An 18370-nucleotide genomic window follows, 5' to 3' on the forward strand; every position below is an offset into this window, starting at 1 on the left:
AGAATCGCTGATGTAAGGCATGTCAGAAAGGAGAATGAGTATCAGAAATGGAAAAGGTTTTCAAAACTTGTGAAAAGCAGTATAATAAGGTGAGGCCCTTCCCATTTGCAGGAGTTGTACAATGGCACTGAATGAATGTTATTTTTGCCTGGTCCTCAAAGTTATGGCTATTGCAATACTCCTGTGGTCACAGGATCTGAATTTTGACACTTGGCAGCTTGTCCACTTTTATGACCACAAGGTGCACTTCAGTTCCCCCGCCTGCTTATATCCGTCCCATCTCTGCTCTTTTGACTACACTTCATTCCACTGCCCCTGCTGCCTTGGCATCTGTCTGGCCCTTTGCTATCCTGCACACCACCACCATCAACCTTTTGTCTTCCTCTTCCTGCTGCTGATGAGACGCATCCTACTGGTCCTTAAAAAGGCCTCAAAAAGACCTTGTACTGGCAGCAGCTATCTCACAAAGGGCCAGGCCTCCTTCAGCAGCAGCAGCAGAAGGATAAAAATAGTGAAGGTAAGCATGGAGCAGCAGAGGGTTAGGCGGCCGAAAGGGCAGAGATGGAATTGATGAATGGGGAAATTGAAGTTGAAGCAAAGAGGGCAAGAGAAGCATGAAGCCCTTGCTAATAATGTCTAAGTCCTGGCCTAACAAACACAACCAAGATTACCTAACCTCCTATTACTTAGTGATTCAGTCATATTGTGTTTCACCTCATCGCTTAGCAATAGAAAGTCTAGTACCAATTAGGATTGTTAGCTGAGGACTCTCTGGGCTTATATTGTAAAAATTTTCTATCAGTTTCACTTTCAGAAGTTTTGTTACTAAATCCTTGAAGTACTGTGAAAGTAATTTGTAGAAGTGCTGCTGAAAAAAATAATATTAAAGCTATCAACATGCATATATATCTGGTCTTCGGATATTTCTGGATGACTGCATATGTTTGTTAAAATAGTTTTGTGTAGCCAGCATTAATTGGCAAGGTTTAGCTTGAATTTTTTTTTTAATTCTGCTACTCTTGGAAAATATTTTGGTTTTTTTGAATGCTTTTGGAGCTGTAAAATATAGCCTAGTTCCACGTTTTGTGATTTGACTGTTGAAACAATAACAATAATAATATCAACTTAATTCGTATTTTAGTATCAGCTTTCATGATTGGAGAATACAAAAGAGTACAGTTCTAATATAGCATATCATTATAGTCCAGAGAGATTTTTCATTTACTAGTTAAAATAATTTTATATCCATTTCTCTTGGCTTTCCTTACTCTATCCAGTAACTTTTCAAGTGCTATAATTTCTTTTTACCATTATCTAACATGACCAGGATAGAGTATGTTACCTTATAAATTGTCCTTTCATTAATGTGGTAATGATGAGTAGTATATATTACAATATCTTGCCAGTTTTCTTTTGTAGTATTCTGGAATCTAGAACAACGATGAAGAGTTTATTCTTCTGCTGAATTATTTTTTTGGGCTCATATTAATTTTGGAATATTTCATTCCCTAGATCTGTTTTCTGTCTCCAAGGATCAAGATGCAACTAACTTCCCGTGCAGCTTTGTTGGCTTCCCTCTCTACTTTTTTTCTCCCACTTATGTCCATGGCCAAGTTCAAATACTTCAACTCTTACGACCACTCATCACCTTATTTTGAAGCATAAATCTTTACATTCTTATTCCTCCCATGAGCACTAAACTGAATGACAAGTTTTATGTTTTTTTAGGCTTACAATATGGTGTGATGATTGCAAGGCAAATCCCCCAATTCTTTGAAGTGTCTCATAATGATCCTAGATTCCCCCCCCCCCTATAGAGTAGAAAAATGTACTAGAGGACTATAAAATAGGAGTGCACGTTTATGCAGCTTTTTCTAATGACAGTTGGCACTTTCCTGTTTGAGCTACCCATTGCAAAACAGTAACCTAAATTTTAGCTTTACATAAATTATTCTTGGAATACAGAATACAAATAGTGCCGGATTTTAAAGCAATATGCCCTAGAATTTTTACTTAGAAAATCAGCAATGAAGTTCTGGTTAGTTCTTGATAAAATCTGGCTACATTTTGACTTGTAGATGGTTTTTTACAGCACTGTTTACATTGGTGATGTAGAAGCCGATCACCATTAAGCTGCAGTTATATAATAGAGTGGGCATTGGCCCATAATTCCCAGAGAAATACCAGTACTGGTAATAAAAAGAGTTTTTAAAATGGAAAACAGGTTGGTGCTATTATTACAGCAAAGGATATATATATCTACATTATCATGCTTCAGCTATAGATACTTGTCTATAGATTTAACATGACAGTATGTCATAAGCTCAAACTGACATATAATATTCTTTTTTTGCCTTTCATACTTTTATGCAAATGTTTGTTTTCTCCAGGTCTGTGGTGGTGACACAGTCGTAATTTGTGTTGTGTCGCCACTGGTAAGGAAATCATTATCCTGATGGCATGAGCACAAAGAAAGGGAGCTGATCATACAGTAAAGATTATGATCTCTAAGGAGAATTAACAAGATGAAATAGACGAGTTAATTCTTTTATTTCTTAATTAATTTTGATAATTATGCTTTTTAAAGGAAAATGTTATGAATATTTAGTTTTATATATAATACAGTACATAGAGGGAATTGAAATACAAGTCTTTTTGAACACTAAGAACTATTATGGAAATCTTGTGTTCACTGTTCTTTATATGAGATTTAATTAAACTTGCTTCCACATCATAGTTCCTTAGGCATCTCCATGTGGATAGATCTAAAGCCAGAACAGCTCATTGTTTACAGTACTCTGTTGCTCTTTCAACAAAAGTTGGGCCATTGTGATATTTATCTGAATTCAAACAAGGCTAATTAAAAGAGCTGCTGACAGTTGTTGTGATCTGACGTTGAGTGGAGCTTGATGGTCATTATGGGTAAATAATGAACCAAGCCTGCAAATGTAGCAGCTGCCAACTTGGGATAGAAGAACAATTATTGCTACCCAATTTAAAGATCTATTGACTGCTTCTCTTTTTTTCCCTATAGATCTTCTGCAGAAATTTAATACTATCAGATGTTGCATTTGTCACTGCAGGTCTTATAGAAGTATACTACAATTTTCTCCCTTAAATATTTAACTTACATAATTGTTAGCTTTCAGAATTTACTTTTTCTGATTGGAAGCTTACTAATTTCTCCTAGGAGAAAGATTTGGTCAACAATTATAATTGCATGTTATTATGTTTTATATATTTTGATATAATGGAAATATTCAACTGGCTACTTTTTTGTCTGAATATAATTCGAGCACTGTTTTTAGAGGAATACAAATGTGTCCCATTGATAGCTAATTGCAATAACTAGCAGCTTTTTTAATGATATGACATATTTTCACAGTGCTAGTACAAACTCTGAAGATATTTTTTTTTTCTTTTAAAGTTTTGGCCATAATAGCGAAGTGAAAAATAATTATAATCTTCAACCCTGCTTGTCAGCACTGACAAAATGTTGGTGTTCATTAAAAATACATCGTCACTTTGTCATGTTTTCTCATGTCCCATTAGCAAGCAGCAAGGCTATAGTAAAGGAAATAGGTAGAAAGAGACTATAATCATTGATGAATCTAATTTCTTAGAAGAACTCTAGACTTAAAAATTTATCCTAGAAATGTAAAAGTCCCACTCTACCATCATATTTATACCTGCAGTGCTTAGTGTAACTATTCAACATTTATTTTTGCTGCCATTATTAAAGGTAATGCAGATTACATGTAATGTAAAAAGCATGTTTGTGCATAGTACATAATATGGCAAAATTAGAAATTTTGCATAAATGTCCAAATGAGACGAGCATAAATAGCTGGTTTTCTTTCTGTGTGAAACTACCATACATTAAAGAGGTTATGTTGTGCTACTTTACATTAAACCAAATCACCTCTGAAACATGTGTAGAGCCATTCATCTGTATCACTAAAACCCAAGAGAGTGGCTGATATCGACTTTGAAACTGAAACAGTGATCACTTACAAATCAAACATGGCATGCTCTAAACCGATTGTGCACGGCAATCTTTTCTGAGAAAAGACAACTAATTGAACATGATAAAGTGTAAAGTTAATTAACACTCTTAAATTTGTTGATTACTTTTCACAGGATTATATTGTTCTTTTGGGTAGCAGCTTTCTGTCCCAGCTGTCCCCTTTTTAGCTGAATGTCTTTGGTGAACAATAGAGACACCATAACAAGTCATAAATGGTCCCTATGACAGCAGACCCTGTGAGGCGGCATCTGTAGAAAATGATTAAAACAATTGCATTTTAAAGGTAGTTCCCACAGCAGCCTGGTCCCCTTAGCCCTCTCCTTTATCTCATTTTAGGGAAGACTGTTTAAAACATTTAACCACATATTAGTACATGTTTGTACATTTAATGATTTACTGGAAAAATGAAATAACCTTTAAATAGTGTTTTGGATCATACTGTTTTCAGCACAAAATGTATAGCATCCCACATTGGAATCTAAAAGAACTTATGAATGTATTTTACAGTTTAGTAATGTGTAAGCAAGGATTAGATCTAGACCATATTACACATTAATTCCTCAAGCATAATATTAAATACTTCATTTCAGTGTTTATGTTTCATTGTTGATTTCCTTGTGCAAAATGTTTGGATAAGTAATGACATAATTTCAATAGCACTTAGAAAGGAATAGGTTGTTATTTATAAATAGTAACATCATATTTATTTTAATAAACTGTTTGCAAAAGTGTTATCACTATCATATATTTTCTTTGGCTTCCACAAGCATAGCAAAGAGAATTTCTTTAATCTCCCTTTATTTAGCATTGCAAAAAATTAAAATTTATTTCTATTTCTTGATTTTTCCTATAACAAATGTATGCTCAAAACTAGACAAAAAAAAAAATTTCAGCCCATTTCAAAAGAGACTTATGGATATTGCCTTTCCAAGAAAACAATTCAGGTGGAATTTAATGTATGTGACTTCTTTTTTTAAGATTAAAATTAATAGGAAAATCAGTATGACCTAAGATTGGATCAGAAAATCATTCCAGTTTAGTTTTAATGTGGGCTTTTGTTTAAAAAATACCTAAGCAAATTTCCATGATGAATTTTGACAAGCTGACTTGTTCCAAAAACTAGCTAAAAAAATTGACATGTTAATTTTAAATACAATTTGATAGTTCTTAACAAAATCTGTTCCTAGGAACATTTTAAAGCCCACATAATATTTGTTGGAAATATGTCATTATCACGGGGCCTCCTTTTTATTACTAATCTGCTATTGAGGTAGGCTGAAGAGAAAGCAAAGTTATCCATGGGGAAGTGTTTTTCTATGAGAAAAATGGAAACCTTCTTATGTGAACATCCTATGTTGTATGCAGAAATCGTCTTTGAAAGGTCAATGACCTACTGGGTTCCAGCTGACCTGTTGTAAGACTGTCCCTTTCCGTTTAGCTTCTGTGATTCTTATGCCATTTTTTCTCTGACTGCTAGATAGACAGATGAGCAGTCTTTTGGATGAGGTGATTTGAGGGGGTGGGGGGGGGCTAGAGTTATCAACCTAACAAAAAACTAATATATTAGTATTCTTATAGTTAAGTAGAGACTTAGACACCAATAACTTTTATTCTACAGATTGGTCATTTATTGTATAAATGCTGTCATGATATGCCTAGGATTTTATTTCTCTCTTCCTGTCTGTGTCACTTATATTAAAAAGCAAATGTTTTCCATTAACTTTAAAAAGAATTCAAAAATTGTATTAGGGCAGCATCTTCATAAAGCAAAAACAATTGCCAAATAATATGGAGGAGGGTTAGTAATTTGACATCAGATTTCTGTCCAAGGACTAAGCAAAAGGAGCTTAGATACGGACATGGAAAGTCACTGGCGCTATTTGATGGCTCCATGTCTTATGATCAGAAAATCACCAGTGGCCACAGGGAAAATCTGCTATATGGAGAAGAGGAAAAGGCTGAATTCTAACGACCAGAGCTGAATGTTGGTTTTTAAATTTGTTTCCCCCTCTTGTTCTTATTACTGATACTGCTTAAATTTTATCCTTTACACTAAAAACCTGTTGGGACATGACAACTAACCACCTAGTTAACCATTCTTCCAGCCTCATTTTTGTGGTGCAAAAAATATCCTATGGGACTGATGCTATTCAAAATGGCATGTTTTGTATATCATGGATGTATGGATAAGTCTTTAAAAAAATCAAAACACAGCATTTCCCTGGGTCTGGGGACCATTATTAGAGCTGTGTGAGCAGGCAGAATTGAAGCATTTGGCCATATCCTAGATTTCTAATCTCTTCAAGATTGCCTGGGAAGAGATAACGTTAAGCTTTCCTCCTTGCAGATGTCCATTTCCAGTCCTGCTCAGTGTATTCATTTCCCTCTTAATGATAGCATGCCACAACTAAAAATACCACAGCCACTGAACTTGAAGGTTTGTAGCAAGACCTATAATAAAGAATCAGTACACAGGCACGCAGCATAAAGATAAATTCAAAGATTAAATCCTGGATTTTCATCAAATAGTATACCCTGTGATGGCTTCTTTTAAAATTCTGGAAATTGCATACTGGCTAACTGTCAGGCTTCATTCAGCCAGACCATTACTTGAATGTGAAAACAAACAAGCAGAGATTCAAGTACACAGTTCTTTGATAAAATAGTTTTATTACAGATACTAGAAAGCCTTAATTAGAGCCAGAAATTGCCAACTATAAGACTCAAGTCATATCTGCCTGTCTATCTCCAGTTCATATCTTAGATCTATACTATGTGCCCCAGCAGACTGAAAGCTGTTCATTTCTCTGTGGGAGGGCCAGTTGACAACTGTGTGTACTGTTATTGCTGCAGACCTATCTCATCTCGGGCTTTTCATTGACCTCATTTCTTCTCACACACCATTATCATGTTAAAAAAGACTGCTTGAAAGAAGTTGGCCAGCACTTTGAAGTAGAACAATCCCTTTTGCTGTAAGTAATTGAATAACCTCTAGATTCAGAGTGATTGGAGAAGTTCGGATGCAGAATTGTGAATTTTGGTGATTTAACAATACAGTGAATACATCAATTTAAGTTTGTAAAACTCAGAAACTTTGTGGAAAAGCAATGACTCTATGGGTACACAGGCATTTATTTCAGTTCTGAGACTAAAGAACGAATTTCTAATCTATAGATATAATACTTTTTTGTGGTGGAAAGAAAAGTGTGTTCTCCACCTTGGATCACTATTTAACTCATATATATATATATATAGTTTATATATATATATTATTCATTTTATCTGATTAATATTTTCCCTCTCCTCTAAAAAACAATGCACAATTTTGTTCTATTTCCCAGTAAACTTTCAGCTAAGTAGAGTGAGGATCAGATTAACTAATGAATCATATTCTTAGTAGAGTTTGAAGTTAGATTTCCTCACTTCATATAGTATTTCTGGTATATGCAGCTTGACAATTGGGAAACATTGCTGTAAAAATAGTAGGACAGATCAGTGTACTATATCTACCATGTCTGTCTGATATTGCCCTAAACTGGATAGAATGGCTTTTTCCTGGCCTAGTTGCAAAGAAGATGAACTGAGTTGAGAAAAATAAATCCACCATATAGCAGCAGCAGCAGCATCTTTCGACTTAGCATAGAAGTGGAATAGTCAAGAAACTTGACAAGGTTTCTTCAGCAATTCTGAACTGATGGGGCAGAATTTTCCTAATCCTGAGCATCATAGATATTTTTCTTATGCAGCATAACATGCCATCAAGCACTAATTGTAGTTAGAAATACATTCTTCTTCACTGTGAGAGTTTGCCTTGAGTTTATGTGAGGCCTCTAATTCAATAAGACAAAATTTGGAAATTCTTATAAACAAAATACTTCAGTTTTCTTTTTTTAAAAAAAATGCTTTATTTGTGCCAACTTGAAATATAAAATATGCTAGACAGATGGGAGAGTAACTTGTCAATATTTTTTTTTTCTTCCATTCAATCCTGTCCGAATCTCAGAAACTGCCTAGAAAAGTCCTAGAATTTTCTTGGCAAGGTTTTTCAGAATTGGTTGACCTTACCTCCTTCTAGGGCTCCCTCACTTCAGTGAGGAGTGACTGGCCCAAGGTCGCGAAAGTGACTGGCCCAAGGTCACTCTAGGTGGTATTTGATCTCATAAATACCAAATTGGCTCTCATCAAAATATTAACCAGCTAAAAACGATTACCACATTTTTTTTGTTCTTATATATAATGATTCTCTGGAACAATTTAAAAAACTGTAATTGATAAACACTATTTATAATATTTAATGTTGGAGAGCTTCTGTTAACTTTTAATTCCTATTGGTAAGAGGTCAGGCTACAACATTTATAGCAAATGCCATTGTAACAATGCCTTATAAAAAGGAGAATGTATGAATAAACTCTTCCTTCCATTAAAAAGTGACATTACCTGCTGTTAGATGACTGTCATAGTGGACTGCTGTTACCTGCTGTTAAATGACAGTCTACTATGATAATCATCTAATCTTAAATTAGTTTTCATTTCACAAATAAACTCGCTAGTGCATTTTTTTAAATCTGAAATGGAAATTCTGACATCTTTGACTATTTTCAAAGATACCTGTAGTAATATGCATATGTGTGCGTGTGTGTCTGTAAATGAGTATGTATATATATGCATACGTGTGTGTGTGTATGTGTGCGTGTGTAGAGAGAGAAAGAGAGACTATTAAACTAACCAAAGAGATAGATATCGTTGTAAGCCGCAGAGAAATCAAAGATTAATATCTAAGTAAATGCATACAGGATTGGACCAAAAAAGATAGTGATGAGAGCTGTTTAATTTCATTCCCATACAGATGATAAGCACAAAGGAAGTTTCAAATGGAGTGATATGAAAAGAAGCTTAAAAATCATTAATGACTATGTTATTCTTAATTTAATGGTAGGTGTTGGAGCTGCTCGTGCAGGAAATCTTACCTTCATGGTCGGGGGAGTAGAGCAGGAATTTGATGCTGCAAAAGAGCTGCTCACATGTATGGGTTCCAATGTGGTCTATTGTGGAGAAGTTGGAACTGGACAGGTAAATGCAGATCATTCCTAGGCATGTTATAAGCTTTAGTGTCTCTTCCCTTTCACATTGCATTAATGTGCTTCATAAGCCAAAAATACCTCCCAAACGTATTGAAACTTACTTTCAAACTGAAATTCTTCATTAAACTGGTAATTAATTGACATTTGTTCTATCCTCTCTCCACTTCCAGTAAGATATACTACTGTAGCCCTGTTTATAATGCCACCTTATCTGAAGCATAGGTAAGAAAACTGAAACTTTTCTGGTGAATTTGTAGGGCTCACATGCAAATTTCATGTACAAAATGCAGTTTTGCATTTTTTTTGCAGACATTTTTGTCTTTTTCAGTGTGCTGCGGGCAAGTATCACATTGTTTTTCTTTTAGTTGTATTTGTGACTTAGTTGTTTAGAAGGTAGGTATGTAGATGTGGTATTCTAGAAATTTGATTGCAACTATTCAAATCAACTACTCAAACCCATCAAACTGTTCATGTTAAAATTAGAGTGCAGCAGCCTCTGGAGGGCTACATATCAGCCATCTGTATTCTGATTGTTACTTAACAATAATTTTGCTTAGATTTACTGAAAAGCATCTTATACTATTTCTAAATGAATAAGAAAACTGAGGAAAGTAGCTCATAAATCAACTAGTGTATGCAAAGTGATTTGTCATAAGAAAAAGTCTCCATCTCCTTTGGCAACCTGAAATAATATAAAATGAAAAATAAACTAAGTTACCAAAACAAAAATGTGGAACATTACATATGAAATGCACATTTTCTGCCTTTCTTAGTCCCTTTTATTATATACAACTGAACTCATGTTTATCAAACCTCATCATGTTTTCAACTCCTTGGGTTTTCATTAAATAGGAAATTTGTATTCTAAGGTCATATGCAGCACCAAATCGTATGTGTCTCCCCTAGAATACTATCCAACTATATTGTCTAAAACCTGCTAGAAAATAGGTTTGAAATCTTGTGTATGTATTTGCTTTGTGTTATCATGCTGCTGCTCTGATGGCTTTGTCACCACAAAACATTTTAAACACAGTCATAATAACCAAAGGATATCCACCCCAACTTAGTTTATGAACAGTGTTTTGTTATGGCTTGCCAACTCTACTCATTTTAGGCTGGTTCTTAAATGGTGGCATCATTGAGATTGGGAATATTGCAGTGTTTTTACATTATTTTGTTAAAATTGCACTGAAAAATACAAATTTTGAATAGGAGTCTAACAAACCTATAATTCTATGAGTTGTTTGGAATGTAGTATGGGCACTTCCACATGACAATATTTTTACTTCTGATGACCTATAACAATGGGCCAGTAACACAGTGAGCCATTCAATAGGCAAACAGGAGAATATGGGATTTAGGTAGGGTCCCAGCCCCGACCTACAACAACTCTGAAGGAACAAAAGTTACTTTATCCTCAGTCCACACAAAAAGGGGGGAAAATGAATTGTTATGTCCTCTACCTTGCCCAAGGCCTGATATTTTCAGTATCTGATATGTGCATTCATACGGTCCTTTACAAAATGTTCAGAGCTGTTGAGCTATGAAGATAAAGGCATATCTCTTCCTAGATAGAAATTCCCATTGAAAACTGTGACATGCAGCAAGCTGATTTATTCAATAATGGCAATGATGATTGTAGGTTGCAACATACTTTGAAAATATAACGGTAACCTGACAAATATGTGGGGAAGGAGGGGCAGAAGTTGGTAAGTGTGGTTATTTAAATAGGTTTTTTTCAATCAAAAAGAAAGAGTGAAACTGACTAGATAGATTACGATTGCCTATAGAGACAACATGTTTTGCATTTTAAGTGTTTCAAATATAAAATATTCTGTTTTAAGTTTGAAACATTTTTTCAACCTTAAGACACTTCCCAAATGATGCAAACAATTCATTTTGAATGCAGAACAGCTCTTTTTACTTGAAAATGATACAATTGAATGTGAAATTATTTGTATACCTCTGGTTGCTTATGAAATATACTAATAAAAATATACTAATATGAAATATACTAGTAAAGCCTAAAATAAAAAACAAAAATTACGTATTCTAGCAGCACAAATTAGAGAGAAGAAAAATTTGTTGCTTAGTAGGTCAGGGTAAGGCACAGTATGACACAAATGCCTGATCAGCTCAAATGATACAAGTATTACTGGCTAATTCTCCTAAGGACATATGTAAGAAGGCTCTAAATGAAGATGTTTGGTAGTGATGGTAGCCTCTACCAAAAGATAATAATTGTGATTTCAAGAGCTTTTCATGACTTTTATTGGTTAATTTAAGTGACATAGAATTTTGAAAACCTATTTTGTTTTGAAAACTAGACCACACACTCCCCCAAACCTAGGAAAAGTGGCAATTGAGTGCAGGTGACCATTTATGTGACCCCCAAAAGATTGCCAATATGTGTTCTATAGAGTGGTTATGGAACAAAAACTTCTATATAATATTAAAACTCTTGCTGTTATTAGCATTAACTAGACAAAACGGTCCATCATAGAGCAAGAATTTGTGTACAAAACTGCCTCAAATGGGATGACACAGACAATTCTTCCAAAATCTGGGACCCATGACTCTTGAAGGAATTTGAAAAATTGTGACTGCTTCAGACTGCTATTGTAGTTGGGCTGGTGGTAAAATTATCTTGGTGAAATAATTTTCATTTTGGTAAAATTATCTTCATTTTGAATATGATAGTTTCTTAACCACTCTTACTATTCCTCACTCCCTCCCCCACCCAACAGCAAGGAATTGATGCATCATCTGTCTTTTAAAGAAGCAACAACTTTAAGCTGCCTAGAAAGGCTTGTATATTTTTATTGCATTATGTTCCCTTCACTGGCACACAAACATGTATTTGTATCCTATCTTTGTTCAAGAACTCAAGGCACAAATATAGTGCTCCATCCTCTTATATTTCTTCACAACCTGGGAGTGGGTTGGGTAGAAAGTCACTAAGTGAGATGCTATGGCTACAGAGAGGGTAGAAATTGGATCCTTCTGATGTCAGACAAATATACTAGTCACTATACTTTAGTCTTTGCCCATCCTGTTTCATTTTACAACTGTTTCTACTCTGAAATTAAGTGTAGACCAGCACCTTCTTTCAGGGGCTGGAGATCAGGTAGGCTGGCTCTGACCTAGCCCTCGGGAGGATCATGTGATCCTATTTTTAACAGCTTCCTACAGCTCAATGGAGAATCTGGCAGGAAATTTAAACTGTTCTGATGAGAACAGCAACATACAATATCGTACTGGAAATAATTAAATTAAAATGAAATATGATCAGCATAATTATGTCATGGGGAAAGAGAAGGGGATGTCATGGTCAAGAGATGACACCAAACTTATCATCAAAGGATGTGGCCAGGAAGACGGGAAATGGAGTAGGATAGTGTTGTGCATCTCTAGAATCACAAGGAAGGGTCCATAATGAGGAGACAAGAAAAGTTGGAGGAGCAAAGGAAATATCAGGTCAAGAATATGTGCCAAACTAATTGGCAAAAATTCCTTAATGTTATAATATCCACAATGAATCAAGCAAAATGCATGGCTTGCATAATGTAATATTTCTGCTGATATTGGTGCCATGGCCAAAATCTGAACTCACTTTCATGATTTTTATGTATTAAGGGAAAGGTCAGAACAGACAATTTGCAACTGCTACCTAATTAATTCCTCAGTTTACCTATTGCAAACTAGTTCAAGAAAAATATCAGACCATACAAGTGCCTCTCCCAAGTGACATTCTTTGGTGCCAAGAAGCCCTTCCAGCAAGGAATTAATAAAATCCTTCTGTGACTGACTATTCAAGGGCAAATCCATCTTTATATTGGATATTTAATGCCAGACGTCAACCAATAATCCAGATTTATTCAGATTTACTTCATGGATCCTTAAGACAGTATAGAAATGAGAATGGGTATATTCTGTAATGATGGAATTCAACACAAGATTGTTAAATTATACAAAGGAGAAGAGGGCAAGAGAGGGGAAGGAAGGAAGGAAGAAAGGAAGGAAGGAAGGAAGGAAGGAAGGAAGGAAGGAAGGAAGGAAGGAAGGAAGGAAGGAAGGAAGGCTTCCAATGCTCTCTGCCAGTTTCTCACAAAGAAACTCAGTATGGAAGTCAGTAGAATATTAGAAGTCACTTCTGCTCCCACTACTTTTTCGCCCATCCTTGGACATTCTGTTTTTTTGTTTTTTGTTTTTTAGGTAAGAAAATATTCTTTAAACAATAATGCAGCAGGGCATGGGTTGACTAGTTTCTAATAAAATTAGGCTCCTGAGAGATCGTTATTGTAAATTTGAAAAATTTATGAGTTATGCATTTATTTTCAGGCTGCAAAAATCTGCAATAATATGCTGTTAGGCATCAGTATGATTGGAACTGCTGAGACCATGAATCTTGGAATCAGGTATGTTGAATTTTACGGTTGCTTTATCTTGATTACATTTAAGTGACTAACCCTTTTATATAAAGGGATATAAAATAATGTTTTAGAAATGTAGAGTAGTCAACATAGCACAAGTTTAGTATTTCATGTTTTTTTAAAACCATTCTTACATTAGAAATTTCAATGAACAGTGACATTCTTTACAGGGCTGCAAAATAAAAGTATATTTTCAGTTTGGTAGAATATATATATAGTAACTCCTTTTCTTTATTATCAGATGAAACATGTAGCTCTGTTTAGGTCGCATACTGTTCATGCATGTATTATAATCCATCAGGAACCAATCTTTTGAATGCAAAATTAGGGTTAAGTTAAGCTTGATCCTGTTAAGGTACCTAGTTAAGCCAGTGGTGGGATTCAAATATGTGAACAACCAGTTCTCTGTGGATGCCACGTCTGGAAGTCTTCTGGGCCTGGGCAACAAAAAATTAGTCTCCAGTTCTGCCGAAGTGGTGCGAACTGGCTGAATCCCAGCACTGAGTTAAGCCAAGAATATCACTTACAGAGTCTGAACTATAGTCTGAACTATAGTCTTAACAGAGTGTACCAAAAAAAAGTGCTATAATAAGTTCTTGTTGTTAAAAACAACTTCAGGGTGTTTAATTAAAAAGTTATATTGTTGTTAAAAGGCTGGTTATATTTGCCAAAATACTTTTGCTTTCATTTATTTGTTTTCATATAAATGTGGGTATATATAATATACATTTCGATTTGAAATTTGTTGTTGGGTCCTATTTTTGGTATCTCTGGATTTTCACAGCATGATTTTACTACACTTATGCACATCCTTTCAGCCACTTGCTAGAAACTGAACACATTACAACACTCTGAGAATATTAAAGAATAAATATCTGGTTTGGCTTTATTTTTTAAAAAAGATACATGAATGTTATAAATATATGGAAACAGACATGCACCCAAAAGACAGGATAATGGATTCACATTTCTTCTTAATTACCATATCAAGATGCAGTTGTTTTATTGAATTGCCCTTGTCTCAGATGTTAGACTATCTTGACCTATTAAGTTGTCATGTTGTAATTGAGATAAAAGAGGAATTTGCTTTGCATCAGTGCTAATTGGTTTATCAATAACCTGTATCATTTACATTTTAAAATTGAGCTTCTGTAAGGTAGAAAAACGTATCTTTAACAAGCCATAACAAAACCCATAAGGTGGTTTACTTCTGCTGTAATTGAGAATCGTAAAGCTGTATCATAGTCAGTTTTAAGACATAGTTTGCTTAATAAAAAAAATCAATCACCTATGACTTCAGTGTATTTAGCTGAAGTAGAAACTCACATTGTCAGCTATAAAAGAAAATGTTCAGCTAGCACAGAATACTAAAAAGTCTGACAGTCTCGTATGCAATCTTAATTGATGTTTGCAGCTACTGCGACATTCAGGATCTTTCTTGGTTTTCATTTTGTAACTTGAGGTGAATTTTTCCCTCCCCATTATTTATATTAATTCTTTGAATTCAGCAGTCTATTAAAATTCTGAATGGTCTGATTCATTCCAGTCTTAGGTGATGCACAAACCCTGTAAGACCTACCTATAGCACAAGGAATGTTTTCTGAAATCTAAATTCTGCCTTAGTTTTTTTCACATCGGACTTCACTTGTGTTGTAATTGTTGCAATGCCAGTGATTGTGATTTTTTTCCCCACTGTATTTCTTTTTATTACACAAGAATTTAATTCATCTCTAATATATGTTTCCCAGTCTACAAAACCGAGTTATAGTTCTTTCCATATGTGTGCCTTTTACATGCAGCCATTGTTTTTCACTGTAAAATACCAAATACATACTCTCCTTAATGATAGTGTCAGCTGGGGTGAGGCATAGATGAATTAAAGTGCAGAATTCAACTGTGGGCCTTGATGAGGAGGAAGAACTCTGCTGATCCACAAATGATCCATGTTGTAAAATTAGCTACTTTGATTCTGAACTCTAAGAAAGTACTCTAGAACTTTGTGATAATTTCCTTCACTAGAAAAATAGTGCAAAATAGTTTGATGTGCATTTATGCACATGAGCACTCACCTACTTTCTTCAAGTAGTTTAAAGCCCACTAGAAATGAAGCCTTCTGCTATCAATTTCTTTTCAGTCTGACGTGTGTGTTTCTGAAGTGACAGAATTCTCCTCTAATAAAATTCATATAGCAGTTACAATTTATAGAGCTTTCACAAGATTGAAAAAAGTAAATTGTATTTGCAAGTATGAATTTCTCTGTAGTAAATTCTCTTTGGAATGAATAAATTATCATGATATGACTACATTCATGTTCAGTTCTGTTTATGTTAGTAGACTGTTTAATTAAAATAGTCTATTGTTTTTAGAATCCTTTTCGTTTCTTCATCTTTTAATTTTTTTAATTTTAAATTTTGAAGAGTGTAATGTACTATTTTTGTCACTTAAATGCATAACACATCATATATACATTTTATGAATATTTAGGCTCATATTTAATACACAATGTTAATACCTTCTGTTTATAAAAGAAGGGAGGGATACAGTTGTCAACATAAGATTTGTCAATACACATAATAAATTATGGCAGAATACAGCATAGTACATACTCAGAGCCTGTGCATGTTGAAAATTTTTGCATGAATCCATGGCATGGTAAAAATTACTGTCCAATGGCAGATTAGACAGGTCTTATATGGGAATAAGAATAGGAGGTGCTGGAAAGTGGGACTGCAAATGGAGCTAAGACAGTATTCCTTGGAAAACTGAAAGTTATATCCTGCAATGCCTGTTCACTGACAGAACAATGTCTATTAAAAGAATAGGAGTCTTATGTATATGCCCATCATGCAACTTGCAGCTTAGGACATCTTTCAGTGCAATTTTAGGATGCTCTGATAGGCAGAATGAAGGAGGATTGGATGTATCTCCATAGAACTCTTATTATTCTTCTTGTGCCATATCTGTTATCGGACGTTGGTGATCATGTTTTTATCAGCAGCCGCACAAAAAAGTGCTGCTGAGTTTTGTCCTAACCAGTCCCTTAGATTTTGAAGCCACGATGTTCTTCTGACTGGACCTCGTTTGCCTTCAGTCTTTCCTTGGAGGATTAAATTGAGTATGCCGTATTTTTCTGGGTGTCCTATCACTTGTCTAAAATATTCTAATTTTTGTTTTTTAATTGTTTGATGATTTCCCTTGGCTTTCCCAGGCGGCTTATCACCTCCTCATTTCTGAACTTGTCAACCCAGCTTATACGTAACAGCTGCCTGTAAATCCACATTTCAGATGCTTCTAGTCTCTTCAGGTGGCCTTCTGTCAGAGACCAACTCTCTCCATAGAGCAGGATAGAAAAAAATATAGCATCTGACAAGCCTGATTTTAAGTCTTAGGCTTATGTCGTGACTGCAGAAGACCTTTTTCATTTTGAAGAATGCTGTTCGAGCTTTTTCTATCCTTTTCTTTACTTCAACGGTTATGTCCCAGCTTTCATGTAAATTAGAACTGAGGTGCATGATCCTTTCAACTTTTTCTAGTGGTATTCCTTCTGAATTTATTGGTGGTAAATTAACGGGTTGTTTGCTAACGACCATGATCTTGGTTTTTGAAGTGTTAAGCTTCAAGCCGTATTTTTCAGATATTTCTGTGACTCTGTTGATGAGGAGCTGAAGGTCTTCATGCTTACTGACAAGCAGAACTGTATCGTCAGCATATCTTAAGTTGTTGATCCAAACACCGTTTACTTTGATGCCAGGGTTGATGTTCTCCAGTGCCTTGTTGAAGATTGACTCACAGTAGATATTGAACAACAGTGGAGACAGAATACATCCCTGTCTGACCCCTCTTCTTATTTCTGCATCAGCTGAGTATTTTTGGCCTAGTCTCACATTTCTTACCTGATGCCAATACAGATTCTTTATTAATTGGATGTCTTTGTCATTTAGTCCCCCTTGTTTCAGGATTTATAATAGTTTGCTTTGTCTTATTTTATCAAAAGCTTTTTTGAAATCAATGAAGCACATGTAAACACTGTGATTGACATCTGTACAATGCTGTACAAGAACTTGAATGCTGAACAGCGCATCTCGTGTACCAAGATTGTTTCTGAAATCAAATTGTATGTTACCTAGATGCTCTTCAATTTTGTTGTATATTCTTGTGTGAATTATTCTCAGGAATATTTTCAGGGCATGACTCACTAAGCTTATTGTTCTGTATTCGGTACACTTCTTTGCATTTATTTTTTGGGGGATTGTCACAAAGGTTGATTTTAGCCAATCATTTGGTATCTTTCCTGTTTCATAAATCTGATTGAAGAGCTGCAGTAAAAAATTCTTCCCATTGTCTTCCAGCAATTTTAAAATTTCTACTGTGATATCATCAGGTCCTGTGGCTTTTCTTGTTTTTGCTATTTTTATTGCATGTTCAACCTCTTCCATAGTGATATTTGGTCCAGTTGTTATACTTCCCATATCTATATCATCCGTAGTGTCCTCAAAAAGTTCTTCAATATATTCCTTCCATCTTTTTAGCTTTTCATTCTCATCTAAGATAATTTCCCCCTCTTTGTCAACTAAGTTGTTGGTTTTCTTTTTGTAGAGGCCTGCTGCTTCTTTCACCTTTTTGTGTAAATTGAAATTATCATGTATATGTTCTGTCTCTTCTATTTCCTTGCATCTCTTTGCAAACCACTTTTCTTTTGCCAGTCGAATTTTTCTACTAATTGTTTTCTGCAATTCATTGAATTTTATTTTGTTTTTATTTTTATAAGATCTTCTTTCATCCATGAGATGAAGAATTTCCTCCATCATCCACTGTTGTTTCTTGTGGTA

General features: G+C 34.8%; 1 protein-coding gene and 1 long non-coding RNA gene across 3 annotated transcripts in view; both read left to right on the forward strand.

Annotated features, from left to right (window-relative positions):
* The window catches only part of HIBADH (3-hydroxyisobutyrate dehydrogenase), an 88399-nt gene that overhangs the window by 56165 nt on the left and 13864 nt on the right, over window positions 1-18370 (forward strand). For both annotated transcript variants that reach the window (XM_039342002.1, XM_039342003.1), the window contains exons 5-6: window positions 8964-9097; window positions 13450-13526. In XM_039342002.1, coding sequence (XP_039197936.1) covers window positions 8964-9097; window positions 13450-13526 — 211 coding nt within the window. The remainder of the gene's footprint in view (window positions 1-8963; window positions 9098-13449; window positions 13527-18370) is intronic.
* Window positions 9104-11039, forward strand: LOC120307331. The gene is made up of 2 exons (XR_005556493.1): window positions 9104-9330; window positions 9418-11039. It is a non-coding gene; the product is annotated as an uncharacterized LOC120307331 (long non-coding RNA).

Source organism: Crotalus tigris, unplaced genomic scaffold (assembly GCF_016545835.1).
Source record: "Crotalus tigris isolate CLP2741 ecotype Arizona unplaced genomic scaffold, ASM1654583v1 scf7180000017774.6281472, whole genome shotgun sequence".
In the NCBI taxonomy this organism is placed as follows: Eukaryota; Metazoa; Chordata; class Lepidosauria; order Squamata; family Viperidae; genus Crotalus; species Crotalus tigris.